The sequence below is a fragment of the Pogona vitticeps genome, chromosome 8, assembly GCF_051106095.1.
Source record: "Pogona vitticeps strain Pit_001003342236 chromosome 8, PviZW2.1, whole genome shotgun sequence".
In the NCBI taxonomy this organism is placed as follows: domain Eukaryota; kingdom Metazoa; phylum Chordata; class Lepidosauria; order Squamata; family Agamidae; genus Pogona; species Pogona vitticeps.
In genome coordinates, this window is record NC_135790.1 from 4,988,691 (window position 1) to 5,012,864 (window position 24,174).

The window sequence follows — 24,174 nt, forward strand, 5'->3', positions numbered from 1 at the left end:
AACTGCTAGGCATACCTGAGAAAAGGCTGATCCTTAGCTCCAGATGAGCAATGCTGTCTTGACATTATAGTATCAAAGGCAATTTGCAATAAGACTTTGAAACTCCACCTCCCTTCTTTCCTGCACAAGGAACTTGATCACCACTTTCAGCTGCTGCATTGAAAGGCAAATCCACTCCAACTGCTCCATTGAGAAATTCTGCATGCCATGCGCAGTTCAGGGGACAAAATGCTCTAATATGCCAAGAGGGTGGAGGTGACCTAATCAGGAAAGGATCAGGCTTGTCCCTTGGCGCTGGGATGCAAGAAGCCTTTGAGAGACAATGACTCTGTGAATGGAACACTTCCCCTCTCCCACTTTTCCTCCCCAACAGAGGCTTGTTTGCATCTGCAGGAGATCCTTGTTTGCATCTTCTAGGCTAATCTTCTTCGCTTGGCCTCCCTGCACGTCCTGTTTTGCTTGGGACTTTCCACTGCAGACTCATTTCTACTTAAGGATCTAGTTCAAGAGGCTGGTTAAAGCAAATCCCTCTTTAAACCATGAACTGGGCTGTGCTGGACACAACACACCCTCATCAGGTTGCTTGGAATCTGGGAGAAGATGGTAAGGTAATGCAGAGAAGGGGGGGGGAGAGACTTTTTTCTCAACTATGAGTCTTAACATCAGCTGGCAGGGAGAGCGGGCTGTGGAATCAGGGGGCTGTATTCCAAAAAATAACTTTTGTAAGTAGCAGTGGCTGAAAGAAAGATGTGTGTCTATGAATTTTGCCATAGACCAACAGGCAAAGGTTTGAACCACCTTTTAAATAGATTTGTACTCCTTTTTCCTGCTCTTTTGAGCCATGTACTAGGTATCAAGTCAAATCTCACAACTCACCAATCCAACATGGCCATTTCTAGTCCTAAGAAGCAGCGCTTCTAAATTTGGTTCAGAACCTGGACATTTTTTTAAAATGAGAATTCCCATCACCCTTAGCTGTCATGGTCAATGGCCAAACTGGCTTGGTGATTCTGGGAGCAGTGGTCCAAAAAGTAACTTTTCCAAACAGCAGTGTCTATGAGAATGACCTACAGCTATGCATTGGGACAATATCTGAAGTACAACTGCACTATAAATTTCTTGCAAATTCTTTTGGTGGTTTCAGCCTAATCACACTCTCCCATGCAATAAGGGAATAGCATTTAAAACTGACCTATCTTGCAGAGTTTAAGTACTTTGCTTTATTATGTCCACTAAGCTGGCTGGATAGCTCAGTGGTTTAGATTTTTGGCTGTGGAGCGGGAGGTTGGGAGTTCGATTCCCCACTTGTGCCTCCTGTGAGCAGTCCCAGCCTGGGTGGCCTTGGGCAAGCTGCACAGTCCCAGGGCGCCCCCAGTGGAAGGAAAGGGTAAAGCACTTCTGAGTATTCTCTCCCTGGCCCTAAGGACCACAACTCTCCATGCTATCCAAAATAGTTCCCTGCAGAACTACTCAGAAGTTGTTTGTAGATGGGAAGTGGGTTTGATTTGTTACGTTGGTGTCCTGCTCTTAACTAAAGACAGCAACTCAGCCGTGCTTTGACATGGAAAGGTCCCTGTTGAAAATAGGGAGGTAATCTATTTTATATTACAAGAAGACAAGTCTTTTCTCTGGAGCCTGGTTTAAAGAGGAAGAGTCTCTAGAAGGGAGCATAAGGGACCTGATACAACCCATCTACAGTTTGTGTGGATGGCAAATGAAACAGGTATGTTGTTGTTTAGTCATTAAGTTGTGTTCGACTCTTTGTGACCCCATGGACCAGAGCACGGCAGGCCCTCCTGTCTTCCACTGCCTCCCAGAGTTGGGTCAAATTCATGTCGATTGCTTCAATGACACTGTCCAACCATCTCGTCCTCTATCATCCCCTTCTCCTCTTGCCTTCACACTTCTCCAGCATCAGGGTCTTTTCCAGGGAGTCTTCTCTTCTCATAAGAAAAAAAAACAGATATGCAGGCTACTGAATCACAGTCTTCACCATTACAAGAAGAGTTGCTTTTAAAATAAGAGAGATCATTTCTACAATAACGCTTCTACCTATAAAGTAGTGTGTAAATATGTTCCCTCTAGTCTCGCTTCTTGCTGGTGTATTTCATTTTCAGCAATGCAGAAGTAGCTAATCCCCCCCCCCCAAAGGTAAAACACAAAATTCTCTGGCAGTGGGAGAACTCCCATCACTGCTAGGGTGGGTACATATGCAGTTTAACCTGAAAAGAGGAAAAAACAGGATTCGGAGTTTTGAGGGCTACTGTATATATAACATACAACCATGTGCCAGTTTCAAAGCCTCCTCTCTGCTTACAGAAAGTGACAAGCAGACGAGATTAAATCACTGAGATGTTGTTCTTTGAACTCTTTCCAAGTTTCAATAGCTTGGAAAGTTGCTTTTTGGATTTGCGTCCCCCAGAATCTCTCAGCTAGTAAGGGAGCTGCCTAGAGGTTCCTGGGAAATGTGCTCCAGAAAAGTAACTTTAAAAGGGCTGGGTCTTCTTATTTTATATTTGACAGTAACATGAATGAAATTTGACCAGAGAGCTACTATTGTCTCCCCATTTCTCTCTCTCTCTCTCTCTTAAAGAAGTAGGATTTCTTGCCTGTTTAGGTCTTGTCAGTCCCTACCTGCACAGAGGAGAAAGTTGGTGTTGTGAGGGTTAATACCTTGCAGATCCGGCAATCATAGGTTTTGTCTGTATTAAGAGGGGGATGAATCCAGATGGCTGGATAATCACAGACCTGCTTGCCGGCTGGTTGTGTTCCATAGACTCAGACAAAGATAGTAGGAAAAAAACAGTGTGCCCCCCCCCAAGCAAAGAAAGGTAAGGAACTTGCAGCTAATTCTATTTAAATGCACGCAAGAGTTCAGTGCGAGGGCACAGAGCTGTCACTTAATCCAGAGAATGGGTGACCAAGGAAAGGGGTGTATGTGTGTTTTATATTTCTGAATGGGGATAACAGATAATCTTACTGTTAAGTGTTCAATACTTAGGTATTTTCCTGTGTGTAAAGGGTCTGGGTGCCTAACCAAGAGGCTAACTTTCTATAAGCCTGCACAAATAATTTACTCAGTTTGAGTGAATTCACTGCTGTTAGTTGGAGGATAAGCCACAGTTGCCAAAATCTGATTTGGCTTTAATCTTCCTTTATCTTTACACTGCCAGGTGTGAGAGCCGGTCTGACTTCCGGCCCTTCAAAGCCATAGTTGATGTCCTCATTTCCATCAGGTACAATAATCTTACCTCTGATCCCTTACCTGGTGCTCTCTCCATATGAGAGCCTAAGATTTTAGGGCACAGATCTGGGGATGGGACTTGGAAGATGAAGGATAAGAGCTTGCACCCTGATTAAACTGCTAGCCTTGATCAGACTATATTGTTAGTGATTTAAGACCATTTACTCCTAATTTATGTGGTCATTGAACAATCTGGAGTTGCAATCATAGGTATATTCAGAACTTGGAAAAGTTTTTTTTTAAATCAACCCCTCGAGTCCCTCTCTGTTTGTGTGCTTGTGTGTTGGACTTGGAAAAGGTTCTTTCTGGGCACACTCATTCCCAAAATCCTAGCAAGCATGTCCAGTGGTCATATGGGCTGGGAGCTTCTGGGAATTTATTCTCCGTAAGTGCTTTTCCTGAGTTCTGTTTCTGCGCTTCCTCTTAATGTGGGATGGAGAGTGGAAAGAAGTGATTTGTCAATCAAAGGGTGTGCTTTAGTTTAATCAGGGTGCAAGCTCTTATCCCTTACCTGGTGCTCACTCCATATGAGAGCCTAAGATTTTAGTGCACAGATCTGGGGATGGGACTTGGAAGATGAAGGATAAGAGCTATCTGGCCAGCTCTTTTTCTTTCTTTCTTTTTCTTTTTTGTCCAATATTGAGAATTTTAACATTCACAAAACAGATGCAGGAGATGCATCAATTGTTTTGTGCTCCCTGCATGATTTGCCACAGTATGGTCCAACAGGTTTTAAACATACAAAACCTGCAGCGTGTTTACACCTGATCAACCGCACCAGATGTTCCTAACTATGGGTGTAAACGGACTGCAACTCCCAGAAACCTTGGCCAGCATAGCTGGTGGCCAAGGCATCTGGGAAATGCAGTCCAAGAACACCTGGGTTACCCAAGGTTGGGAACTACTGATTTACAGTGGACATGATCCAGTAGATCACAAAGGGAGGGATCAGGAGCATAACTGCGCCTTTCCTGCTCAAGCAGTGGGAACTTACCTGCTGCAGCAATAATTTTAGGTTCTCAGAATTTAGGTGAGGTGTCCATAACATTACCAAAACTTGGGTAGTGGGTTTTTATTTTTGAAGTGCAGCAGTTAGTTATGGTAGTTCCTATAGCCCTGTGCCCCCAGAGATAATTAACAAGGGCAGACAGCTGTCTTGATCTGTACCTATTGATGCTCCGTGCTGATTTTGTTTTGCTTGTTGTGTGTCCATACAGGCACACTGTTGACAAACTAAGATCAAGCCAACCAAAACACTTTTGAATAAAACAGGGACAGCTCCTTGCTGAGAAAATACGCTTGCTGTAGTGACCAAGCCCAGAGCGAGCAGAGAAGTGTGGGAGGAGGCTGATGATGGCATTTTATGCCCTTACAAATCAGAAAGCCCCAGAGTGTTATTGCACTAGGACTTCATTACACCACCGGTTGCTAACTGGGAAAGGGACAGGCCTCCCTCCCCTGTTCTGGTCCCTTTAAAAGCAGAATGGGCCAGCAGCCTTCCACAGGTGAGACTTTTCACAGCTAAACAGGATCAGCTGCTTGATGGCTGCAGCTGTTCCAGGACTGCTGAAGCCTGAAAGGGGCAAACTGTGGATCCCTTGCAGGGCCCTGGAATCACAGGGCAAAGCTCTCCCCTCAAGAATTGTAAGCAGTGGTGCTCTTAGGGGATTAGAGACCTTGGACATAATAGTTTCATGGGCGTCTGGGTGGTGGTGGTTGAAATAGCCAAGTATATCACTTCAGCATTTGATGATCAAGTTTCTCACCTCCCCCTTACCCTGTCATTTATTGTGCATGTTAAAAAAGTTTTAATTCCTTTTAAGTTTGGAAGCATCTTTTTTGTTGTTTTCCCCATACCATGACTTCCAAGAATTTCTCAGCCAGGATCCATGTTAGCTGCTGATTATAGGAGCTACAGCCATAATAATACCATTTTCAAATTATGTTTAAATCACACTACTACAGGGTTAATTTGGAATTTGCTTTTGCTGGTTTGCTGCAGCTGTATTAACCCCGGAACTAGCAATGTTTAGTGGTTGAGAAGGAAAATACAATAACATATTGGAAAAATTTTAAAATGTGTATCAGTAAGCAAGGGGGAAGGAAAAGAGGCTATTTTGCCCAGGATAGCTCCTTACGGGTGGTAAAACACACCAGGTGCTGATGCAAGTCTGTTTTCTTCTTCTTCTTCCTGTTGCCATTTTTTAAGTGGACCTTTGGGATTCCTGGCCTGTAGACCAAGGACTTCTTTTCCGAGGCCCAGCCCAAGCCAGCTGCTCCACAGTTTGCAACAGATAATGCAGTACATCTCAAACCAGGAACGTTCTTTAAATTAGACTTTGGCACTGTGATTCTTGTACTGTTCTCAAGAGCAGGGCTGTTGAGGGCAGGCCATTCTGGAGATGGCTCATTCATAGGGAAGACTAGAGGGCAGCTAACAGCCAAGTAGGGCCAGACTCAGACCAGGTAGCTTAAGGGCTTTGAAGCACTACTGCAGTTTCCTTCGGGGCCCCTCATTATGCCTGCATTGTCATTTGCATTGAAATGGTAATGATCCCATTGTGAGCAGAAGGGTGGCGAGAGACGTAAGCCCTGCCTCCTTCCCAGAACGTGCTGATGCACCATGCACCATGCTCTAGAAGATGCTCCAGGCTGCAGTTTTATTCTAATTTAAAGGAACCCAGTAGGATATACTGCTGGGTAGGCATACCTGGGACTGGACTACACACTCAGAGCAGAGCCATGAAATCTTAAAGTTTTTAATCCCGAGGAAGTAGGACAATGAGCGGTTTTGATCTTCTTCTTTCACTGAAGATTTTATTGCATTTATTTCTTAGCAACACTACCACTACCTTTTTATACATTGCAGCACCTTCTGCAACCGTGTGCCATCCAGATATGTTGGACTAGTAACTGCCAGTGATGAAAACTGCAGCTCATGACGGGGAGCGTTGCACTAAACACCCGGAGTGGTTGGGCTGCAGCTCTCATCATTATTCACCATGGGTGGTTGGTTGTCTGGGGCTGATGGGAATTGCAGTCAGGAGGGGAAAGAAATCTGGAGGTCTGCTTCTCCAATACAGCAGCCCTCTCTCACTGAACATCCTCTGTGTTGGCTGGGGATGAGGATGGAAGATGTAATCCAAAATATTCTGAGAAATATCTGGTGTTCAGATTCTTAGTCTGGTTTGAAGGACTCTCACACTGACTCAGCTTGAGCTATTCAGAATATTTGTGAAGGTAAAAGGAGGGGAGAGGAAGTCACCTGTACAGGCTTGAGTTTCTTGGAGGGAAGGTGGAGTAAGAGTCTAAAAAAATTCAGTCAATAGTATCAAACTTTGTTAAACTAGAAAAGCCATTTGGGGGGGGGGGTTCAAATAGCTTTGCTGGTTAGAAATGCAGCCTGTTCCAAGGTGAGAGGACTTTAGCAGAGAGTACATTGCTTTAGCGTTTTTATCTCAGGCTCCAAGTGCCTCTGTTTGTCACTAGATCTGTATAGCCATCCTGTACGGCTTGTCAGCATCGCATTCTCCCCATTTTACAGATGGCAGGAGGAGAATGACCGCTGCGAAGGAAACGAAAGGAAAGAAGGAAAAGAAGCGCCCGCCCGCCCGCACCCCCGAAATTTGTTCACCCGGGAGAAGGAAAGAGACCTGCCACGTAACTCCAGCAAACCCATTTTTTTCCCGGCAAAGGAGAAGCTCAAGGCCGGGAAGGCAATCCGGGTTTCTTCCTCCTCCCGGCGGCGATCGCTCCTCTCCAGGCTCCAAACGGGATTCCGCGCCAAGCGGACGGAGGCGCCCCGACCGGAGCGCAAGCGGAGACAAGACCTGCCGGTCGGCGGAGGCGCAACACCCTCCCCTCCGGCCCCGTCTTGCGGATCCTCCCCGGGGGGGCCCTCCTTCCTTCGCCCACCGGCCCACCCATCCCCTCCGGCGCGCGGGGGGGGGGGCGCGTCTCTCTGCTTCCCCAGGGAGGGTCCAAGGCAGCGTCATCGGGGCCGCTCCCTCGCATAAAGCCACCCCGCCGACCGGCCGCCGCGCCCGTCCGTCCCGCTCCAGCCGCCCAGTCGCCCGAAGGACGGACAGGCAAGCGCCCCGTGGCGCCCCCCTGCGGAAGATGCTGCTGGGAAGGCGGCGCGTCTTCTCGGTGGAGCCGCTTTGGAACCGAGGTGAGTCGCTCGCCGCCCCGGGCGCTCTCGGCTGGCGAGTCTCGGGGGGCGCCTTGATCGCCCCCGAAGTCCGTCTTCTTGCGCATCGGGGCGAACGAGTCCCACGCGGGGCGAATCGTGTGTGTGTGTGTGTGTTTGTGTGCGTGTAGCGGTTTTCCAGCCGACCTTCCTCGCCACCCACTTTAGCTTCGAGACTCGGCTTGGGCACTTCACACGTGACGCCAGCCGCGTGTTTGGCTTTTCTTCCGCGGGCAAAGTTGCCTTGAGTTTATGGGAGCCGGTGCCTGAAAGCGGGCGCCCGCGTCGGGCGTCGCTTCTCGAGAAGCCCCTCTCTCTGCCGTCGAAATAAACTACTCCGTTACGTCTGAATGCCTGATAAAACCGTAGGAGAGGGGAGACGGGGCGCACGGAAACGGAGGGAGCCGGGCGGTTTAGCATGGCCCGCAACTGCAGTGACCGTTCAGTGCGACTATCCGTGGGTTATCCCACTCGTATTGGGGATAAACCGCACGGCGTGGGTCCCAGCCGGAATAATATTTAAGAGTGGAACCAATGAATTCCGTGGGAGTTAATAACCAAGCTAAAAAGTTTGTGACACGTTTAAGACTATCAGCTTTATTTCGGTGTGAACTGGCCTGGATTACAATCCGTTTCTTCTGACACCTCTGAAAAATGGAACTTAAAGCTGCGATGATCCGTCCTATTAATTTCAGTTGTTTTGCTTTTGAGTGTGGCTGGGACAGGATTTAACTCTTTGACTGCATGGGCCCTTGCCTCTGAGTTTGAGATACAGTCGTTCTTGGTGTTAACTGTTACGTACAGTATTTTTTGACAGTGTGGATTCTGTCTCAGCAACGCAGGGTTTTGTGTTTGTGTTGAAGGACGCAGAAACAACAAGAAGAAATGCGTTTTTAGCCTTGGGAGAGGATGCAGGTCCCCTAAAATGAGTTGGTTTTGCCTTTTTTGGGTACTGCATTTGCACCATGTGTTTGCACAAATTGTACAAGGGAAGCTCAAAAGTGTGTTTAATGTCTCCTTGGGCAAAAAGAAAGAAAGAAAGAAAGAAAGAAAGAAAGAAAGAAAGAAAGAAAGAAAGAAAGAAAAAGTTCTCAGAAGGGCTTAGGAGAGGTGTCAATAGCAAATCAAAGTAACTAACTAAAAAACAACAGTTTCCCCCTTTTTTGCGAGTAGGAACCCACAGATAAGATTTTTGTTATCATGTAACAAAAATGACATTACAAAAAAAACCCACACACCACCCTCTCTTCCACATTGTGGAAGGAGGGGGGGAAGAGACATGGCGGTGTTTGTGTGTCTTTAGTGTAAGGGACAACATTCATTCTGGTTCATGAGTGCTTTTTTTTCTGGGCCATGTTATGTGCAGGAGGCTGAGCGTTACATTACAGGAGGCAGATGACCCTCCACCCATCATCCCCAGCCACCAGAAAGTCCTCCTTGAGGAAGGTGGGGATGGGCTTTTTGTTGACCTCAAGGGAGTGATACCTGGTGAAGGAAGGCTTGGCCAGCAGAACTACACAGGAGGGGGGCAACTTCCCACACAGGCCGGCATCTTTCACGTCACCTAGCCCACAAAGCGGTTAAGATAAAACAGGACAGATCCTTGGACCCTATTTCATACCTGAATTCCTTGGAGGAACGGCGGAGTGGAGTCATGTATGTTGAACCTCTTGCAACCTCCATAACCAGGAGCACAAGAAACCTGCACAAGGCATACATTTATATCTTGAATTTCTGTTGTTCATACTGAAGGGTGCTAACTCTCATTAAAAGTTCTATTTAAAAAACAAAGGTATCTGATACAAACATCCAAGCCACTCGCTAATAAAAATCTCATAATAAAACCGGAAAGCTTTGTTATCGGTCACCTCATTCACTTAATGGAACAAGGAGCATTTTAAAGAGAGCCAGGCAGGTGCTTCGGCAGACAGATTATATCTTCTGTTATGCGCTCCTTTGCATTCCCCCAAAGGCCACTTGATGGGGTATGTTTGTCAAGGTGATTAATAATATTCTGCAAAATAGCTCCTGGGGTGAGGCAGCGAGGGCCCTTCTTTCCATCATTTGGTGCGGAACTTGGAAAACCAGTTTTACTTTAATGCTGACATTGTGAAGAATGAAAACTTCTTCTTCATGGACAGGGCTTGTCTGTATCACAGGTCACCTGGATGTCTTGGGTGATTTAGTTGAGACAGCAAAGATAGACGAGTGTGTAGACACTCCAATAACAAGGTATTTTCTCCCCCTACAGAACTGTTGGTAATAAATCTTGTTATGTGCTGTCAAGTCACCTCCGACTTATGGTTACCCAATGAACGAGCAATCTCCAAAATGTTTTGTCCTTGACAGTCCTGTTCAGCTCTTGTAGACTCAAGTCTGTGGCTTCCTTTTTGGGAGTCAGTCCATCTCAGATATGATCATCATCTTTTCCTGCTGCCTTCCGCCTTTCCCAGTATTTTCCAGAGAATCTTGTCTTCTCATGATGTGCCCAGAGTAGAACAGCCTCAGTTTCAGCATTTTTGCCTCTGGAGATTTGCTCCAAATCCAGAGATTTGCTCCAAGATCCACTTGTTGGTCTTTCTGGCAGTCTGTCGTATCTACAAAGCTCTCCTCCAGCACAGCATTTCAGATGAATCAATGCCTTTCTTGTCAGCTTTCTTAACAGTCTAGCTTTCCCACCCATAAGTGGTGATTGGAAATACAAGAGAAATACACATTTCGTGTAGAGGTGGGCACAAACTGCTGGTTTTTGTAGTTTGTGCCGGTTCCTTTGCCAGCTGGACAGATGTTTGGCGGTTCTCAGCCCCGCCCCTTCCCACAGGTGCCCACTTGGAGGCAGTGCTACATCTTCCATGTGCCACCTCCTCTGAGTGGGTGCCTGATGGAAGGGACCAGGTTCGGGTGTGCCAAACCTCCTTGGCTGTGAAATGAACTGCCAAACTGGTGGTCCATGCCCATCTCTAATAGCATGTATTAAATGTGTCTCGTCAATGGCTGCATGGTGGCAGATGGTCACTCTAGTTCAATGAGAAGAACTAGCTTTCCTGTCTGGCTCAGCAGGGTGCCGACCAGCAGTCAGAAGTGTGCTGCTCACTTTACTACCCTGTTTTCCCGAAAATAAGACCTAACCTGAAAATAAGCCCTAGTATGATTTTTCAGGATGCTCACAAGCCCTACCCCAAAAATAAGCCTTTGTTAAGTGAAACCTTGCCCTCCACCCTGGAGCAGCAAGCAGAAGATGACGTGACTGTATTTGAACAAATGTAGATCGTTGTACATGAAAAAATATATATAAAACATCCCCTGAAAATAAGCCCTAATGCATTTTTGGAGCAAAAATTAATATGAGAACCTGTCTTATTTTCCAAGAAACACAGTAAGTTAGCCAAAAAACTTTCCAAAAAAAGAGAGAACTGCAACTTAAGAAAGGGGAGTTAAAATTTTGAAAGCCTCAAAAACAGTTTTGTACTACATTTGATCAGTTAAGTTACAGACGCAGATTTAGAAATAATTATTCTAATTTAATTGGAAATACAGTATGTAATGGGAAGGATTTTGACTGGCTGGCCAGCGCCTTTGCCCATTCTGCTATACAGCTGCTCTTGATGGGTCATGGCCAAGCCTCTGCTCTCCCTCCTTATGTTTTTAGTTTATCTATTTTTAAATTTTATTTTTCAATACTTTCCATTTGATAAGCAGAGTTTGGTCTCGGCTTACTCTATGACTCAGTGAGCATCTAGTTTCTGTAAACGGTGGTGTGCCTCTGGTTCATCCTTGCTTTGTTGACACTTTCTCCTATCTATAAACCAGTCTTGGGCTTCAAAATCAGAGGATAGTTTCACACGGAGGAAGGTCCAATGTGCAGCTGGACACATGGCGACCTTCCAGGTACGGTTTTGTTACTGCCATTCCAGATCAGTGGTTCCCAATCTTTTTTGAGTCACAACCCCCTTTTATAATAGCCAAGTAATTTTCAACCCCCTCTGTATTTGCATAAAACACTTTTTAATGGGGTAAAGTCATCCCTTTTCAGAAACTTGAGGCATCTTTCTCCCCTAAAGGGCCTGCTCCTGATACATATATATATATACACACTAACTTTAATATCTGTCTCCAAAAAAGAAATTATTTCACAAGGGCTACAATGCATATAAGGTGACATGTGACCCTCCCAAAAACACTTTGTGACACTGCCTCCCCCTTGGGTGTCATGACCCCCCAGGTTGGGAAATGCTGTTCTAAAGGTACTTGATGCCTTGAGAGGAAGGCATATACTGTATCCTCTTGTGTCTACATTTATTTCGCAAGAATGAATTGGGATATTGGTTCAAAACTCTACCTCTTGGGGCAATCTTGGATTTGATTCATTAAAGGAATGAAATGTCTAGCCCTCGTGGCTGTGGGGTAGAATTTGTAATTTGGCCAATGATCAGAGCAGAGGTTTCACTGGCTTTTGTTTGCTAGCATTGCTGGCTTCAATGCTTTTTTTTTTTTTGGGTGGCACCACAGTCTGGAAATAAAAATGGCACGTTTCAAGAAGTAGGAGAATGGTTCATTAAGGCCTCAGGATGCCCCAAAGAGAGAGGGGGGGGGAAGCTATCATGATATTGAACTTGGACCTGGGGTCAAATGCCTATTAAGTCATGAAACCTTTAGTCTCTTGAATTCAGTGGTTCAGGCCTTTGGGGTTGAGAGTTCGATTCCCGGCTGGCCCTCCTTGACAGGGGCTGGATTTGATGATCCATTGGGTCCCTTACAGCTCTGTAGTTCTGAGATGATGATGATTATTTACCTACCTTGGAAGGTGTATTTGTGAAATAAATGGAATGACCTGCCATCTGTCTATCTGAGAGTAGCACGATTAACCTATTTCAGCAGAAACAAAACACAACGAATTTTTTAAAAAAACAACTACGCATTGCAGCATTTTAAAGACTTCTTTCATTGTGTGCTTTCCTAGATTGCAAACCTTTTCTTCAAATGTTCCGTCTCGAAAATGCCACTCTACCTTCTCTTCTTTTTTCACTTTCTTGTCATTTCTTTTTTGCTTTCTTGCCTTGAGCTCTTTGAACAATAACTGGGTTACGGATACACAGCTGCTCTGCAGGTCATCATTTTCCGTGCCAGATTTGAGTTCATGTAACCAGTGGGCAGGGGGCAAAACCAGAAAAGGACAAGCGAAGGATGGGGAATGAGGGCAGTTCAAATGCTATCAAACTGATACCACCGTCTCGTGGAAATCCATTACAAGCCGGCAAACATTTGCTAAGTATTCCCAAACTGGGTTAATTCTAGTCACAGATTTTAATGTATGGATGTGGTGGGGTATGAAGGATGAGAGAAAACAGGAGAGGATGAAGGTATCTCCTTAACACTACAGTTTTTGTGTGTGTATATGTGCAGAGCATTTTCCTTAGTTTTCTTTTTTGATTGGAGGGGTCTTCTTCCAAAGGTCTGCAGCTTGAAATGAAGTACACCAGGAATACCTTTACACGTGATTCTCTGCCTGCCAATCCGGGCCAGGAACAACACAGTGTGTAAATTCTTGGACTGCACTTCAGTGAGATTAGCAAATCCTTAATTACCTTTGTCCTGTATCTTAAAACACAATGGACATGGCAGGCAAGCTCCGCTACACTGTATGTGGCAGGAAACCAAGATCCGTAATTTATTTGAGAAGAATTCCTTTCATGCAAAGGGGATCAATAGCAATGGTTCTTTGTTTTCCTCCCTCTGCCTGGCCCAGCCTCAAGACTCGAAACAGAGTCATAGCCTACACAGTCACAACTGTTACATCTTTGTTTGGGGAAATGTATTTATATTTTTGTATTTATTTAACGTTTTTCTACCCCGCCTTTCTTATTAAAAAGGACCCAAGGCGGCTTACCTCATTAAAAGACAGCATTTAAAGCTAACAACCATGAGTATGCAAATACTAAAAAAGGATTAAACAAATGCCATACTTAAAAATGGTAAATAAAAGCAACACAAAGTACACATTCAAAGCCATAAGGTACAGCAATCCATTTAATTTTGCTCAACATGGCCGTCCAATTAACAAACTAGGATGCACTAAATCCTACATTTATTTCTGTGATATCATGCCTTCCCTTCAAAGATGTCAGTGCAACATATGCCATTTTCCTCACTTAGATTTTATTCTCACCACAAACCAGGGAGGTGAGTTATGTTGATTGATGGGACCAGTTCAAGCTTGCTCAGGCAACCTTGAGCCTTTTGGGGAATTTGAACCTGTTGCCTCCTTTGAATTCTAATGCAACATTCTAATTGTCATGCATAAAACTTATTTATAAATAAGTAAGTATTGGGAGGCTCAAGCTGATAAGGGTAGCCTAACAGTTACAATCTGCAGTGCAAAAGGTTCATTCTTGCCTTAGAGACTTTTAGCAATACAGTATATTCCATTTTACATGTTTATGTGTCCTTGGGTGCTTTTCCATTACAATGGCTGAGGGTGGGTTTTTTTTTTTAGATCCAGAATTGTTGTTGAAGATGATCCCTTCTTTTTCTTTCTTTAACAGTAGTTTTTAAAAGCAGCTGATAAACTGCTCGGTATATGCAACCATATTGTCTGAACAGAAGACTGAACTATTCTTACAGCCTGGGGATGCTGGAAGCCAGATATGATAACAGACTTATTAAATAGTTTTAAAAGGAGGTGGGTTTCCTGGTTGTGTTATAAGACTAAGAGCGGAACCTTATTCTGTGAGTGGGCCAAAGAGCTGTGGCTAAAGGAAGGTACAGAAATAAAAATTAATAAATAAAGCAACTACACTCAGCTGCTCTTAATAACGTATTGGTAAAGGCGGGAAAGGGACAGTTTCAGCTCAGATTTAAATGATGCTTGGAGTGTGTCCAAGAGAAGTCAGTTGGTAACTGCCAGCGAAACATTGGGCTCTAGTGTTCTTTTCCCATCTTCTCCATCCTCCTCCTGCATCATTTAAAAACCAGTGTGTTCCCGAGCTGGCCAGAGCTGGTTTTGGGAGCCCCTCCCATCTTTGCTGCCCCCATTAAACAGTTAGGTGACTCTGAAGAATCAAGAGGGTCTGTGTGGTTGCTAGGGTAATAGCAGAGGAAGTGGAACTGGCAGCTCTTGAAGAAGCTGTACTGGTTTCACTGGTTGCAGTTATGTGCCAAATTGCAAGGTGATGGCAGACATCTGTTTTTTTAAAAAAACCTTCCCTTTGTAAACAGCTGCTCAGCCCTCCCAGCTATGTTCGTCCAGGGCCCTCTTGGAGCAATACATTCTTCCACACTTCACTGGACAGTCCAGCCAGGCTGATAAGAGGGTGAGATACGGTGTTTATGTTCCCAGGGTGCCAGGAAGGAGGGGAGGAATGAAAAAGCCTGTCACTGTGAGATCCTTGTTTTGTTTACAGCCGTGTATGAGAGCTGCCTTTCTGGATTAAGTCCAGCTAAGGCAGCAAAGGAAAAAAACACACACACAGAAATAAAAGTTTTGTGATCCAAAACCATAGAATTTGTATACAGTATGCTTTTTAGAATTCTGCTGACACAAAACTAATTAAAATATGAAAAGTCAATGCTAGAAGCACACCAACAAATCATACTGATTAAAAGCTGCTTGAAACAGGTATATTTTAAAGCATTTTTAATTGCAACCATTTTTTGTATGTGTGTGAGGGGAAAAGTGACAGGTACTCTCCCCCATCATCATAACGCCATCTAGTGAGGACTGGTTGCAATGCTAATTTTGCTCGATCTGCAGCCTATAAAGGAGAAAAGAAGTCACCTGCCGCCTCCTTTGGCACAACCCAGAGATTTCTCCGGTGGCAGAGTCGTCGCTCCTTTCACTCGACTACTCTGTCTAAAGACTATTGACTCACTCCTGGAAATTGACTTCTGCCTGAATCATGCATGCATGAGGAATATTCTTGGAATGCAAATGTTGAAAGCCAGCATGTTTCTTAAGGAGCTTGCCCTCTAGAGCGTCGGGAGGGAAGGGGAGGGCCCAGAGCAGAGATCTCTATAGTGCAAGCAGTGTCATTACCTCGTTCCAGGTGCTGGGCTTTTTATTCATGTAGAAGCAGAAGCCACTTCTGTCTAACTGCACATGTCTCCCTTCTCATCTGCAGGTAGTGCCTGGAGACCAGTCAAGGACTGTGTGGTCTTAACCTCGGTCAGCATGACCCAGCAGGCTCCTCATCTTGAATTCTCGTTTAGCCCTGAACTGGAGGGGAAGATGAGCAGTCAAGTGGAGAGATGGAGCGGGGCCGAGTCCCCGGCAGAATCTGTCCCCCACAAGGTAGGCTTCTCGCCTATAAGTGGGAGGCTCCTGAAATCCGAATCCGAGGACTCGGGCATGGAGATGGCCAGCAATGATCACTCTCTGTCTAGCCCAGCGGGGTCAGAGAGAAGCTTCTTTTTGGACTTTGCGGATGGTTTCCACCCTTCGGTGGAAGACAGTCCTCCTCCACCACCCTATGAGAGTTGCCCCAAAGGAGAGGGGCAGGAGGTGCTGCCAGGTCCCACCCAAGATGGCACGCGCTGCCAGAATCTCTCTGACAGCAAGGAGGCAGCACAGCCGGCCCTGCAGCCCCAGAAGCGCTGTCCTCGGCCACTGAGTCGGATGCCCTGTGCCCTGAAGAGCTTGGAAGGGCCCTCCACTATGCCCCGGCCAACAAGCATTGATGACCTGATGGAGATGCTTGGTGGAGGAGATGGTCAGCCGGCCTTTGACTGCGACAACCCAGAAGTGGCCAGCATGAAAGACAAGGTCAGTACTAAGAGCGTCTGGCTACTTGGCCTAGCCAGTGGACCCGCTCCTTCTTTTTCACCATCATCCTTTCTGAGTGGCTTTCCTTTCTTCTTTGGTTTGCCTCTGTGCTTGGTGTAGGAACAGCCATGTGCCAGGAAAGGAAAAAAAAGTCTTTGCAGCTGAAAAGTTTGGGGAGAAAGGGCAAGATTTGAACAAATGGAAAGATGTGTGACTCTCAGGATTGACCAGCTAACCTAAGTATACCAAAGACTTTGACAGCATGGAAGTTGACATGCTTTCCTGCTATGACCTAACCTTCCCTCCTATTAACTAGGTGGGGTAGTTTCGTATGGGAAATACTATGCATTCCATCTAATGACTATACCTTGCATAATTGCCTCTTGCTGGAATGCGGCAATGTCCTTGCCTTTTAATAACATACACACATACTCTCTCTCTTCCACCTACTCTCCTGACCTGGTTTTTTGGGAGAGTGATACTGTGGCAGCAAGTTCTCATTCATTCAGGTTGTAGCTTGCTATTAACACATCTACTTACTTACTTACTGATTTACCACTACGGTTCAGAGAGGACCATAGGAAGCTGCCTAACAGTGAATCAAACTCTCGGTCCATCGAGCCCTATATTGTCAACCACGACTGGCAGCATCTCTTCAGCTTTCAGGCAATAGTCTTTTTCAGCCTGAACTGGAGATGCCAGGGGTTGAACCTGGGGTCTTCTCCATACAAAGCAGGTGTTCTGCCACCAAGTTATGCTATTCCTACCCAAAAGAAAATAAAATTCTAGCCCTCATGAGTCAGAATAGAGTTTAATACAAGCCAAGTCAGATGATGGGTCAACCTAGTTCAGTATTTCCTGTATTGCTGGGAAGTGGCTTTCCCTTTTCCCAGCCCTGCCTGGACATCCTTACCAGACACTGCAGTTGGCAACTTCTGCATTCAAACTGGATTCTATACCACTGAAGTTTGGTATTTCTTTGTAGGCATCAGAGTAGTCACATGGAGACAATTTATGTTGTATCGTAGACTGTGAGATATCGACTGCTGGGAAGGCTGGGAAGACCTCGTCATATCTACTGTGCCACACCATCATTTTAACTGGGAAGCAGTGCCACTGAAGTTAGTGGGCTTTGTTTTTAGCTAGACATGTGCATAGCTTTTCAGATTGTAAGTAGGTTGGATAGCCTCTGATCCAGAATGTGCATGAGCTGTGAATTTATTGAGTGGTTTTAATCATATCTGCTCAGTTATAAGGGGGGGGGAGTAATGGAAAACCAGTATGGTGTAGTGGGTAGAGTGGTTCTAGGACTATGGAGACCCTTGTTTAAATCCCCACTTGGTCATGAAGCTCATGGGGGGGGGGGGAAGGTTTAGGGTTTCCAAGGTCTGAGAGAAGGGATCAGGGAATAAAATCAGATACCCTATGGCTTGGGAGCTGCCTATTGACTATTTAAATACAGGAGAATGTCAAGTCCTGTGCTCAGATACACATACAGGGATTCTGAAATGTCTGCATATAAATATGGTTTGCATGAATGTTGGTGTTGCGTCAGTTTATTTGGTAGACCTGCTTCGCTGAAACCTACACCAGGCAGAAACTCTTCAAAAGTTTTGATTGATGGGCTGGAGTATGATAAAATGGCATGAGTAAGTGATGAGCAATGGTTACTGGAGGTTGGGAGAAACCATAAATGAAGGCGTCCTGGACATTTCTGTCAACTCTGACTACATGTTTGCAAATGCATCTCTGCGTTCATAAGGACTAAAGCATGAAACACCTCGGGACTAGGATATTTTGAGGACAGGATTTCGCCAGTGTGACTTCAAAAGTAAGGTTGTGCCCCAAAGTGAACAAAGAAAGCCAAACGTCTGCAGCTGTGGTCTTGCCTCTCTGTCATCTCCTTGCTCCCTTTCCCCCTGCAAACAGTGTGATGCTCCCCCCTTCTTTCTGATAGTGATAGTTCTCATCCTGCTCCAGGATATGCCCAGGGCTGCCCTCCCTTTCCTTGCTTCTCTCTGGTGTCTCTGTCTTCCCTGATTTTGCATGTCAGGGACCACATTTCCTGATGCCCTGTGATGCTTTTTTCTCTAGGTGAAGAACGAGCCATTACTTGCTATGCCCGGAGAGGGCCTGCTGTACCTGGAGCACATCTGTCAGATGATGGAGAAGATTGCCCAGCTTCAACGGACCAACTTGCAGCTCCAGCATCGACAAAGAAACATGGAGCGCTGGGCCCGGGTTCAGGAATTTGAGAAAGTAAGAAGGGGCTGCAACACAGAACACATTTATCTGAGACTAAATCACATTGAAATGACTTGATTTTGGCTCTTGATACTTATATACATACCTGTGTATTTTTTTGTATAAGAATGTTTTTATATATCCTCTCCCAACTTCTGCAAACCTCCCCTCAAAACCTTCCCACCCACACCCATCAGCTTTGACACATGCGTGTGCGCTGAACAGCCTTCCTCAGGCCCTTTGGAATGGTTTTTCTCTAACGTTGGTACCCTTTTTTTATCCAACAGAAAGGCTTTTTTGAAGAAACTCCAGAAAGCCCTGGATTGGCAAGAGTGGAATCCCAATGGGAGAATTCAGCTGCTCCAGAAATGGAAGAGGCAGTGACGGCAGAGGAGGGACCCAATTCATTCAAACCCTGGCACCTCCATCACTTCCGGGCACGCTCTGCCTCCGATACCTATGTGCTACGGAGACCAGCCCATGCCTCAAGTGAGCATTTATTTATTTGTTTTTCATTCTGTTCATGGGCACCTCTCGTGCTTGGTCTGCAGGATAAAGCTTATCACCTGTGTCCAGTGTGAAATGCTCTCTTTCATGACATTGGTGAATAATGTCCTGGGAGGATACAACCTAGGCCGTTTCAAAGTTGCAAATGACTCTAAATCAGATGCAAAGCTCTTTGGGCGTGCTGAAATGAGTGTGAACAGGTTTTGGTATGCTCATTCTCCCCAACTGCTTTTGAACTTAAAAGGGAGGTGGTGTTTTTAATTCTGTTGAACCCTCTTTTCTTGAAAATAGCTACAAATAGTTTAATTTTAAATTAAAATTTGCAAATAAAGCTTTGCATGCTATTTGCGACTATAACATGTACAACCACATTAAATGTGACTCCATAATATATTTTCACTATGGAGCTAGAAAGGTGAACAGCCTGCTCTCGTGTAAGACAATCTCCTCCTCTGTGCACCATTGCAGGGAGCAAGGCCAGTTGTTCTAGGAAAGCAGCCCTGAATGCGGTCAGCTCACCCAGCGCCTTAGATCAACTGGATGGGGGTTCTCGTACTTTGCCACCCGGCATGAAGCTCAAGGTAAGCCAGCCATCTGCGTTAGGATATAAACTGGTCCTTTTAAACAATGCATGAAGGTATGGAAATGTTTTTGCCAACACTTTCTCTTAGGTTTGAAACGTTGGGGTCAAAGGCATTATGCTTGCGGGCTTACTATTAGACAAAATGAAGCTGCAATATCGGGAGAGAGAATCACCGCCCTCCCAGCTGTCCCTCTTGAGTCTGTTTCCCTGCCAGCCATTTTTGCATCTTGTAGAGCAGCCTTGTGGGGGCTCCTCAGTTTGCCCATCACCCCTTGAAGTAAAATACTGCCCTCTGGCATGGTGGGGGGAGCCTATAATGATGCAGTGTGGAGACTGAATCCAGAATACTGAATCTTGGACCCTGCGGGAGGCTTCTTCTGTCTTGACATGGCTTTGGGGAGGAATTTTCTGCAGGTCCAATGTGTCCTTCATGGATGGGAAGCTTGCTGTTCCCAAGCTATTGTTGGACTACAGATCCTACCAGCCATAGCCAGCATAGCCAATGGAGAGGGACGATGGGTGTTGCTGTTTTGGAGGGCCACACATTCTCCATCACTGGTCCCTCTGTCTTTTGTGGCATTAGAGGTAGGGGAAAGATCCTGCCTCCTATTTCTGCAATTTCTTCATGGCCAATATTCCTTCAATGTGCCTTGTCTCTTTCTCAGAGCGAACACTCACGCTGGTGCAGAATCAAAGGGCTTTTCAACAGGATCACGAGGAGATCTGTGCGGACCAATGAGCCAACCTCATGTGGTGAACCTGCCCCCAGCAACAAACACAGCAGGTAAGGGATTTGCCAGAAACATATGCAATCAGAAAAAAAACCTCCCACAAGAAAAAGAAGACAGAATCTTTTGAGGATCCTTTCAGCTTGGTCTTCCTCTCTCCTCTCCTCGTAGTGGTGGTTTGGGAGCACATCCACCCCAGGAGCTAGAAAGGCAATCCACGAGTTTTCACAACGGTCCGAAGGAATCATATGCCTCTGCACCTATCATTTTGATGGACGATGCTGGACGTCTGTGGGGCCATCCCCAGTTTTGTTAGAGTGTAAACATTATTTTTGCAGAGCTCTGTGTCCGAGTTGCCAGGTTGCAACCCTGGCCTGCAGAAGGTCCCAGGTTGAAGTTTCCGCATCTTTAGGGAGAAATCTCACCCAAAACTGTCAAAGAATCCTTTGAAATGTTGAAGATTTGCTGCCAGTTACTGTTGATAATACTGAGCTTGTTGTATCAATGCTCTGACACAGACCTTGAGTGGTAGGTATCATGTGGGAGAGCAGTACATAATTGCAGCACACATTATTATGAGGTCTTGCTTTCCCCTTTTCTGTTTGGTCTCCCTGGCTTTGGTGGAAGGACAAAAAGCAAACAGTGCCAGCTGGGGATATTTTTCCTTCCTTGAGGTAGACTGACTCCCCTTTCTCAAGAGAGGCTTTAGCCCTGTGGCAGCTGGTCCTTGTACCCATCTATGCCCATGAATTTCTGCCATGTATTGTCAAAAGAATGCAAGGCAAATTACATTATAAGCTGCCAAACAATCAATACAAAGAAAATGTAAGAAGAACACCAGCGACCAAGCTTGAAAGCATCACTCAATCCAAACAAGAACGGATTGGTGGTTGGCACGTTAGCCAAGCTGGTGAAAAGGGCTTGTTGCTGCCTACACGATTCAATATTAGTGCAATATTTTGGGAAGGGATAATGTTTGTTATTATTATAATAAATATTATGCTACTATAGCCTTGACTCTTGTGCAATGATGTTGGCAGAGGGCTGAAACGATCAGTAAGTACGTTTGGATTTCCCAGTGTGTGGGATGGAACTGCTGATTGGCTGGCACCGTGGATGTTGTGGTGAGCAAACTTACAAAGTTGAAGTCAAGGATTTCTCCAGCCTGATTTCTTTTTTTCCTCTCTTTTCATTTTACTTTACAGAGCAGATGTTGCGAAGGACAGACAGGAACCCCATCGCCGATGGCGTTTTCTGCCCAGTCTAGGGCCACAGAAACACCGATCAAAACAACTCTCCATGCAGTGAGCTCCCGGTTCGCCTGGCGGAGACGATCAATGTGCGGGCTGGTGCTGTCACCTGCATTGACTGCCATCCCTCCTAGGCCCCTCAGGATGTCTTCTTCCTGATTTGTTGAGGGTCGTGGAGTTTGAATACCCACTAGCGGAAGAGGAGACCTTATGACTACAGCTGAGACACGCCAGCCCTACTTGTTTCTGTGAGTGGAAAAATGGCAGGTGTGGGGTACACAGCCTTCTCCCCCTAGCAAAACAGTGGAAGTGGCCACTTACCTCTACTAGACTTTTAAAAATGAAATTTCTTTGGTCTCCTGTGGATCCAGTGGCTCCCTGAAAACCTTGGCTCTGAAAACTGGGATCAAGCCTAGTCTCATTTTTTTTTTGTGCTTCCCTGGCTCTGAAGAAATACCCTCCTAAGCAGGATTTCCAGTTACATCTTGCACACATTTTGCACGCAAACCACAGATTCCCTATGGCTGGCGACCCTTAATCTTGAGGGGACCTGCTAGCTGTCCATTGTTTTCAGCAGCATTTCGTGAGCAGAGTTGGCCGAAAGTGATCTGGCAAACCACGTTTCAGGAGGGAACCCGTTGCAGCAACATCCAGTAACAGCTGTTAGAGAGAGCTGAGTCTCTGTATGTTAAAACCACTCTTTCCTGTACTGTTTGCAACGAGCGAGCCAGCCCTTCTAACTGTGGTGCTGAACCTTGTTGGTTTGTCCTCACACACTTCACTTTTTAATGCACTGTGTTTGGGACACATCTCCCTAAGGCTTGTCCTCTGGAGGAAACTGGATTTAAGCCTGGCCTACAGATGCCAGTCCCCAAAGATGTGGTCAGTTGGCATCCCCACTGGCTTTTATTTGGGACAAAAGTAGATTGCCCCATCTCCCATGTGTCTCTGTCCTCCAGAGATCTGAGCCTCCTCTCACATTAGCGGGTTAAGACTGGCAGCCATAAAACACTGATGTGAACCATTAGCTGGCGAAGAAGAGGCTTCTGCATCTTCTGACGCCTGGTCTCCACCAGGAAATCCCTGTACTGCAGAATGTGAAATAACTTAATAACTTGTAGATTGGTTGCTTCCCACCCCTCGCACCCACCCCGTTGAACAATGCATTGGCATTCCTCTGTTGCTTTTTTTTTAAAAAGGTTTTTGCAACTGTATATCTTCACAGGTAGAGTGAATTTTGTTTATTTATATGGCCTCACAGCCACGTTTATGTGTATATAGTTAAAAATGTATATATTCGTAAGATTTCAAAAAGAGGAAAATAAAACTTTTTTGCTGACTTTTAAAACATCCTGCTTTGGGAATGATGGTAGAGGAAAACTATCTGAAAAGCTGCGGTCATACTTTAAGCATAATTCAGGGGAAATGTTTCCTGCGTTGTACTGTTTTGAGGGTGAGTGGTGGGTGGGTAGGCTTTGGCATGTTTAAAAGCTGCTTCTCCTTGGGGTTGTGTGAATTCTTTTGTAGGTAGCAAAGTAACGTGTATCATCAGAGCATGAGTGGAGGCCACTGGATGAGACCCCCAGGATCTGTTTAACACAGCATCCTGTTTTTCACAGTAACCCATGTTCTTTCTGTCTGTGTCCCTCCCCCAGCCAGACGTGTTCCGCCACGTACTACCCTGTTTGGCTACTTGCCCAAATTGCTCTCGGGTAGAAATCACTTTTCTCCATTAATTGGTGAAAGTGCCTGGAGATAATGGGAACTGAGGAAGGCCGGCACCAGTTGTGAATCAGATGAAGCGCCTTTGGTCCTGCATTGGGTTCATTCGAGAACTCACATTCTAATGTTATGAAAAAGGGTGAAATATTTTTCTGCGTGAGGACAAGGTTCCGCTGAGAGGAGTCCATTTTGCTCTTATGCAATCACAACATGCCATTGCCCTTCAGTGCACAGGCATAGGGAGAGCTGCCTTATGACGGGGGGGGGAGACCCTTTGGGCCCTGTGGGATGAGCAGTTTGAAAGGTTAATCACCTCACCTCGAGGTGTCTTAAGAGCTTCAGTTTAACTTTCTGCTAGAAAAAAAAAAGGATTTTGGAAGGATTGGGGGGGGGGAGCCTCATACGGTCCCAGGGCTGCCCTCTGCCCATCCCAGGTATGGCTAAGGGTAGGCAATTTCTAGAGGATGGAGGCCTGTACCGGAGGCTGCCCCCCCCCTTGCATTTTGCTGCAGTGGTGGTGACAAAAAAAAAAACTCAATTTCTGGCAAGCGAACAAGTTGCAAAGAGACCGGGAAGCATGGCTGGTTTTTAAGGGGAATCACGCCTATATCAAGAAGCAGCTTCCCATGTTCTGGGCATGCCTCGTTTCTTTGAGAGCACTCAGTTCTGAAATCCTGTGGTTTAGTGCAGTGAGTTGCAGGAGAATATCCCACTGAGCCAGAGTAGTTTGGGTAAGTCTAAGTTCCATTGATTCACTCTTTACTGTGCTAAAGTAAATGGCAACTTGAGTAGACCCATTTGAATCAATAGAGAACTGATGGAAGAGCTGACCTAGCAAATCTGCTTCAATGAGCCTACTCTCATGGCATTTATTAGTCATGGATTTCAGCCACTAGACCAGACTTGAGGCCTTCTGAATATTGTTGGGTTGCAGCGGCTATCCATCATG

At 45.7% G+C, this 24,174-nt stretch overlaps 1 protein-coding gene across 1 annotated transcript; it reads left to right on the forward strand.

Annotated features, from left to right (window-relative positions):
* Positions 1 to 6,598: 6,598 nt before the first annotated feature.
* C8H8orf58 (chromosome 8 C8orf58 homolog) lies at positions 6,599 to 22,851 on the forward strand. Its single transcript, XM_078379666.1, has 7 exons — positions 6,599 to 7,415; positions 15,551 to 16,191; positions 18,286 to 18,450; positions 18,723 to 18,924; positions 19,411 to 19,523; positions 20,191 to 20,309; positions 21,459 to 22,851. Exons 1-7 carry the CDS (start codon positions 6,803 to 6,805, stop codon positions 21,559 to 21,561), a joined length of 1,956 nt encoding a protein of 651 aa, XP_078235792.1. The 5' UTR covers positions 6,599 to 6,802; the 3' UTR covers positions 21,562 to 22,851.
* The last annotated feature ends 1,323 nt before the right edge of the window (positions 22,852 to 24,174 follow it).

Excerpts from the sequence above, each read along its gene's own strand:
- C8H8orf58 (XM_078379666.1), top strand. The coding sequence starts at position 6,803 with ATGACCGCTGCGAAGGAAACGAAAGGAAAGAAGGAAAAGAAGCGCCCG. Across the intron at positions 7,416-15,550 it reads GGAGCCGCTTTGGAACCGAG|GTAGTGCCTGGAGACCAGTC; the intron begins GTGAGTCGCTCG and ends TCTCATCTGCAG. Across the intron at positions 16,192-18,285 it reads TGGCCAGCATGAAAGACAAG|GTGAAGAACGAGCCATTACT; the intron begins GTCAGTACTAAG and ends TTTTTTCTCTAG.